The sequence below is a fragment of the Limulus polyphemus genome, unplaced genomic scaffold, assembly GCF_000517525.1.
Source record: "Limulus polyphemus unplaced genomic scaffold, Limulus_polyphemus-2.1.2 Scaffold49, whole genome shotgun sequence".
Lineage (NCBI taxonomy): Eukaryota > Metazoa > Arthropoda > Merostomata > Xiphosura > Limulidae > Limulus > Limulus polyphemus.
In genome coordinates, this window is record NW_013665659.1 from 749,506 (window position 1) to 756,461 (window position 6,956).

Here is a 6,956-nt window from a genome sequence, read left to right on the forward strand (position 1 = left end):
ACAGATAAAAACTTTCTGGTATCTTCATTTGGAATTTCTCGTGTTGGTAGAAGATATTGTGAATATTACTGGTATAAGCCTACAGATAAAAACTTTCTGGTATCTTCTTTTGGAATTTAATTTTTCTTTTTACAGAGGTAGAAAACGCGAAAACTGTAAAAATAAGTTTACTCTTCAAGATTTACTGTGGATCCAAGTGCGCGCGTGTGTGTGTGTGTATATAGCATCTCCGAATTTTCCTTCTTCTTTTTTTCTCTTTAAATAAAGGAATATAAAATTATATATACACACTCTATAAGTTTAATAATCAAAGTTCTAACGGATACATATTTATAGATAGTGTTTTCTGGAACTTTCTCATGTTTACTTTTTTTTTAACAAAAGTAAACATTTTTGTGACTTATATATATATATACCTGAAAATGCCCATGAATATAGAACTGAAGATTGTTAAATTACTTCACGAGCTACGTTTACAGCAGTATAAAATATCGTGAATTTTTCCATCGCAAGTTTACTTACCCAAAATCCTTACAGATCCAGAACTGTAGATAGCTTCTTCTGGAATTTCCTGCACTCTAACGTGTACAGTTGCTGACACTGATTTGGTGTGTCGACGATCGAAGACATTAAAAGCGAGAGAATATGGACCTCCAGGCGTAACGTTCTTCATGGAAAGATTTCCAGTTTTTGGATCCAAGTTGAAGTTGGAGTCTGGTACGTTATTATCCCAAGCAAACACTTTATCGGGTAGGTCCCAATCGTCTAAATCATTTACGTGTACTCGTCCAATGGAAATATTGGAAGCATCTCCTATTAAGTTTTATAACAACTTCTTATGATCAAACTGACAGTCTTATAACAGGTATGTGAAAAAACAACAACAAAAATCTGTTGATAAATAACCTGTTGCAAGGTTATATCGTTATATGTTATTCATGCATAGAAGCTATTTCTGCAATATATAGTTGATGCATTCTATAGTCTTAACCTTTTATCACCTAGAATTTGGTTATATTCATAAATTAATAGCTATATTAACAGGCATGTATATCTAAACATATAATTTCTTCCTTGCTCATGGTAGTAAGCTATTAAGCAACGTTAATGTAAATTTGTAGTTAATATTATTTAATGAGTCTGAATGAGTTCTTAGTTTCTAATTTTAGGATATTCACGATATACACAAATTCTATAAATTTTTTCACGTTTTGCTTTTGGGTGATAAAAGTATAGAAGCCAAAATCTTAGAGAACTATTCAACAGAACTTCAATGTGTAGTATTTATAACTAATATTTTTTTCCCCTGTTGAACGTAATGAACCATTTTTATTCAAATACAGCTTTAGTACTTTTTGGCTATCTGTAAATAATCAGTGCGTAATTGTAGTCTGTTTGATGTTAGTGGCTCCCTCTACTGATACTCTTTTAACTGGAAATAACAAGCATTTTAATTTGAGTTGGATAATTGTCTTTCAGTTTTCTTACACATAGGCGTACGAGGCGGGGGCGGCAGTCCTCCCCTAGCTTGCAATACATACAGCCAATCAGGCAGATTTTCAGTTATAATTTCGGAAAGAACCGGTAACAGAAGTTTCTTACTCATAACCTCATTCGGACAAAATTTGTACAGCCCCCCTCTGAAAATCCCCGTACGCCTATGATATGTTGATGTAAAAAGTTAAGCAAGATATTACCTAATATAATAATTAGGTATAAAAACTTCACATCTAGAGTACGTACCTTTATATGTATAAACAAATATATTCTTTTTATCCGAACGCATGAGATTGTCATTCACGTCACCAATTACCACTGTTAAGGTACTAGTCCCGGTCATTGAGATTCTCCCGCTGTCTTTAATCACAATAGGCACATGATATTCCTTCTGCTCCTCTCGATCAAACTCTACTTTAGATCTCACTATCGCCATTCCAGCTCCATCTGCGCCAGCTGCGAACACATGTAAACGTCTTCAAACACAGTTATACACTGTAAAAACGTGAGACACCAGTGAGCCATTAAATCTGTCTCAAATAAAAATATACTTTTAAATAATAAACACCTTTCATAAAACGCGATTAAAACAGGACACTGGATATGTCTCACCTCTATTTAAACTATATGACATTTTACTTTAAAACAACAACAAAACAAAAAAAACGTTTGTTTTACGTTGTTTAATATAAGAACAAATAAATCAATTGAGAACAAAATTGTGTTTTGATTTGAGACACCAGAGTTCGTGTTTTTTAAAATATTGCATTGAATTATTATACTTTGTGTGAAAAAAAAAAGTTTTTTCTTATTTATAGAAAAACTTTACATATGGATATTATGATAACGTATATATCTTTGTTAAAATTAAATAAACATTAATTTACATGTGGGTGTTGCTATATGAAAAACTGGTTAGTTTTATAGACAAATTACATAAATTATACTTTTAAATATTCATTGACTTGGAATATAAGAAAATATAATACGCCTATACCATTTCTATTACAGCAAGTTGGACGGAGCGTAACCTTATAATTAGCGTGCCCGATACCTGAATCCGAAGATTCATGGTTCATGTTATATTATCGATAAAAAAAAAGGCGCTCCGTACTTTGGGACAGAAGATGTGCTATAAGAAGAATACTCAAATTCCACCATTTGGTCAGATTAGAGTACCACAAGAGTTGGCAGCGAGTGCTGTTGGATAGTTATCTTCTGGCTAGTCCATCAGTTCAAAATTAGGAACACTTGTGTGCACAGATAACCCTCTTCCGTGAAGCTTTGTGCACAAATTTTAGACAATAAGTATTCACTTTAAATTTGCAAGCTCATTATTAATTCTTAATGCTTCAGTTTAAGATATGTAGATGGGCAAAACACCACTTAAGTCTAAAGTGACAGAAAAATTAAAACAATTTAATGATTGAGTTTGAGACATACAATGTGTCATTAAGGAAAAAATTGAACGGTCTTAATGCAAAACATCAGAGCTCCAGTGGCTGAGGGATGATTCTGAAGGCTTATAACGCTAAAGGTCGCATTTTGATACTCATGAAAGGCACAGGGTAAACAGTAAATTGAGTAAATTTGTGCCTAATAACAAATATTATAATAAAATGATTGATATTTAAACGTGAGACCTAAATTATTTCAGTGTAAACGTTTTTGTTTGTTTCAACTCAAAACACACATGATGTTTCAAAGTAAAATATGTTTCAGAGGACATTATTTTAAAGGAACATCAAAATCGTGTTTTATTTGTTATCTCGATCTGAGACATAATTTTTTGGCATATACCTAAGAGGGCTCACCACAGTAAAATTCCATCCAAAGCTATATAATGAAAAAGTAGAATTAATACATAATGTTGCAACAATTCCTAAATAGTACAATAAAATACTATAAGGAGAAACGCATATTTTCATACCTCCCACAGTACAACAATGTTCTGCCATCTGTTATAAGACACAAAAACATACATATATTCAGAAATTTAGCGATAATGAGACAACTACTATATAATGTTAACGTATTTAAAACGTAATTCAATTCAATGTTAGCCTTTCCTATTGAATGTAGCAATAGTTAATATTCAACAATTTCGCAGATCCTTGACGTTATAACAGAACAATTTAAAAACAAATCTTAGCTTTACACTATGAAATAATTATTGAGTTTCACACGATGAAATGTTTATTTACCATCACGAATAACTGACTTTTAACTGCTATATTAACATGAAGTAAAGCTTGAGTTAGTTGTCACTTGTCTTGGGTGGTGCTTGTAATGTTTTTTAAAAATAATAATCAAGAAAAAAAGAAAACACTTATCGATGTTTGATATATAAGATTTCGAAATCATAAAACATAAATATGCCACAGTTTGAGCATAAAATTGTAACATAAGTACGCGTTAATATTAACTTCTGATCAGAGAAAGGTACCTACTTAGATAAAACATAGAAATAAACATGGTAATAGCTAATTGAATACACTGTTTTTGCTTACAAGTAGAATGTATTGTTTTATAAATTGGGTAACATTAGAATGCATTGTTTCATCAGTTGGGTACTCTCGCTGCTAACGATATTTTTGGCCGTAAACCCAGTAATATCTCACTAGGTTCGGACAACTTAGGAGATTTTGGTTAGTCCTAAGTCCATGTGCTAAGCTAAAAATTCAAAACAACCTTTACAAAAAGTGTAATAAGAAAATATTAGATATAATAAAGCTAGATATATTAAACATTCTAACAAATTATGTTATGGAAAGTAACAATATAGAAATAAGATATTATACCTTACTTATAGAACACACAAACACTAGTTTTTAGCTTCGAATACTGTCGTAGATTAAATGTTCGTTGAACAACTTAACACCAGCACAATTGTGTATAAGGAAAACTTGCTACGACACAAGTTACTGTTTAGGCGTAGAGTAATATAGCAGAACAGTATCAATGGTATAGGCAAAAACTAATGTTTATAAAAATCAAAATAATGAATAATACGACATAAGAAAATAAATGAATGTCTGAATTGTACAATGAAGAGTAAATATTGATATTCTAATGAAAATATAACATATCCATCAAACAATGTTAGGAAAAACACATATTTCCATACTTACCACAGTACAACAATGTTCTTAAGTTTCATAACGACTTTTTAACGGAAATAATGAATAATAAAAAATGAGAAATTAAATGAATACCTAAATCTTATAATTACTAGCTAGAATACTGGTATTCTAGTGAAAATATAACAATATTAAGTGTAATGAACAAAACATATTATATTAAACATAAGATGAGGTGTGTCTAACACAACTTCTACTTTAACTAACCTTGTCACTTAACAAAACACATGGAACAGGCAACACGAAGTACTGAATAAAGTTAAATCTCCAGTAGCAGCAGAAAAGTAAACGCAGTGAGATTCGAGAAAGTTTGAGAAATTTGCAATAATGCCAAACATGAAACTAAAGTAATTAGTAAAAACTAGTATAACTTAACCAATGGCGTATTGTTTTATATATGCATATACATCATATATGGAACTGTTATATAGCTAATATGACTTGCATGAATTAAGAGCTTAAACCTAACGGCAGATAACTCTAATTTTGGTCAATACACAAAAGCGATTAAAATTACCGTAAATTATTTCTAAAACTTCCATACCTAAACCTAGTAGCAAGAATAGAGATGAACTTCCCGCAATGTTTAATGAACTTAGAGCTCATAATGCAATAGGAGAAACATGTTTTGGGAAAAAAAGTGCGAGTAAATTTTCGATCTCTGTCCATGAACTTTTGTAACCTTGTACTAAACATTGTAACATTGTAGTAAACATTGTAACATTGTAGTAAACATTGTAACCTTGTAGTAAACATTGTAACCTTATAGTAAACATTGTAACACTTGTAGTAAACATTGTAACCTTATAGTAAACATTGTAGCATAATCATCTGGAATACTTGTATTTTGAAATGGAAAGTTTGTAACTTCAAATCTAAAAGACCATTTTATTGAAAACTTTCAACGTGAATGTGTTCGTCACTACTGTCCTTGAATTTGATAAGAGTGTCACGTTGTGGTAACAGCATTTTATAGAAACCGCTTTTGTGACAAGGTGGTAAACAAAAACACATGTACACAAATCTGGATGAAAAGAGCATATGTTTCGTTGAATACTTATCAGAGAGAGATGTGGCTATTTACATTGAAGAGTTTATTATTTTCTACCTATTGCGAATGGAAAACGACTGACAACTTTGCAGAAATAACTAATTATGTTGCAGTGTTAGTAGGTTATCTTAACTTACTAAGATATTTACACTAAAATCTACACCAGATAACTTGTTGATTTGTTGAAAAATCTCTACGTAAATCACAACTTCTGAGCTTTTTTTTTAAAAAAAAATATTTGAAATTGAATGATTTTATTTTCAAATTGAATCGTTCCTTTTAATCTGTTACCAAAATATCAAAAACGTGTATGTGACCAATATGATTTATTACGCTTTACATGATTGTGTTAAGTACTATATCTGGGGTCTGTGGAAAAAAAAATACCCTAAATATTAATTTATAATCAGTTTACTATAAGGCGCTGAACTAAAATGTACCCATATTGGAATCATAGGTTAATGTATGTTTACTCACTACCGTCGTGTTCAACTTCAAAAAACTCTTTGATTTTAGGTGGGGCATTAAAGTCCATACGAAACGTAAACGGTGGTCCATTATCTTTCGATCTGTCATCTTCATCTGTTGCTTGGATCTGTACTTCCTGTTTCGGTGGTTTATTCTCATAAAAGACGGGTCGATAATCTTCGAGAAATCTTGGAGCATTGTCATTAACATCATCCACTGTCACAGTCAATGTGGCGGTAGCAGTTAGAGTAGGGTTTCCTAGACATAATATAAAAATGTTATTAAAAAAGAAGAAAGTAAACAAATTGAATGTCTAGTTTAATTTGATGTTATATGAGATATCGAGTACCTAAACAAATAAATGTAGATATTTATAATCATAACTGAAACTACTTTTAAGTTTCATAGTTACGACCTACAATAAGTGTCTAAAGGTTTCTGACTAATTATTATTTTCTTTTCATTTGTGCAATAAAATCATGTGGCACTTGACAGTTAAATGGATTGCATCACCAATAAATATTAAGTCTATTAATTACGTCAAATTTATAATTGATGAAAATCGAGTATTGTCATCTAAAATCCCTCTAGTTCAATATAAAAGATTTGCGCTATTCCACCCGCAAAAAAACAACAACTAACTAATCTGTCATAAAACATTTAACGTCGGATAAAAAGATCTATTTTAATACGAGTGATTAACACTTAATTATAACCGTGTAAAATCATATACGATTACAAGGGAAGCATGTTGCTACTGAAAAACACATTTATTAGAATATAACAAGAAAAATCAAGTT

The 6,956-nt window shown here is 30.9% G+C and overlaps 1 protein-coding gene across 1 annotated transcript in view; it reads right to left on the reverse strand.

The window, feature by feature from the left end:
- LOC106462897 (neural-cadherin-like) overlaps positions 1-6,956 on the reverse strand; it is an 84,035-nt gene that overhangs the window by 20,856 nt on the left and 56,223 nt on the right. Inside the window, exons 8-10 of the mRNA XM_022390587.1 lie at positions 6,166-6,414; positions 1,744-1,953; positions 523-813 (exon numbers count right to left, since the gene is read on the reverse strand). Of these exons, the coding sequence (XP_022246295.1) occupies positions 523-813; positions 1,744-1,953; positions 6,166-6,414 (750 nt within the window). The remainder of the gene's footprint in view (positions 1-522; positions 814-1,743; positions 1,954-6,165; positions 6,415-6,956) is intronic.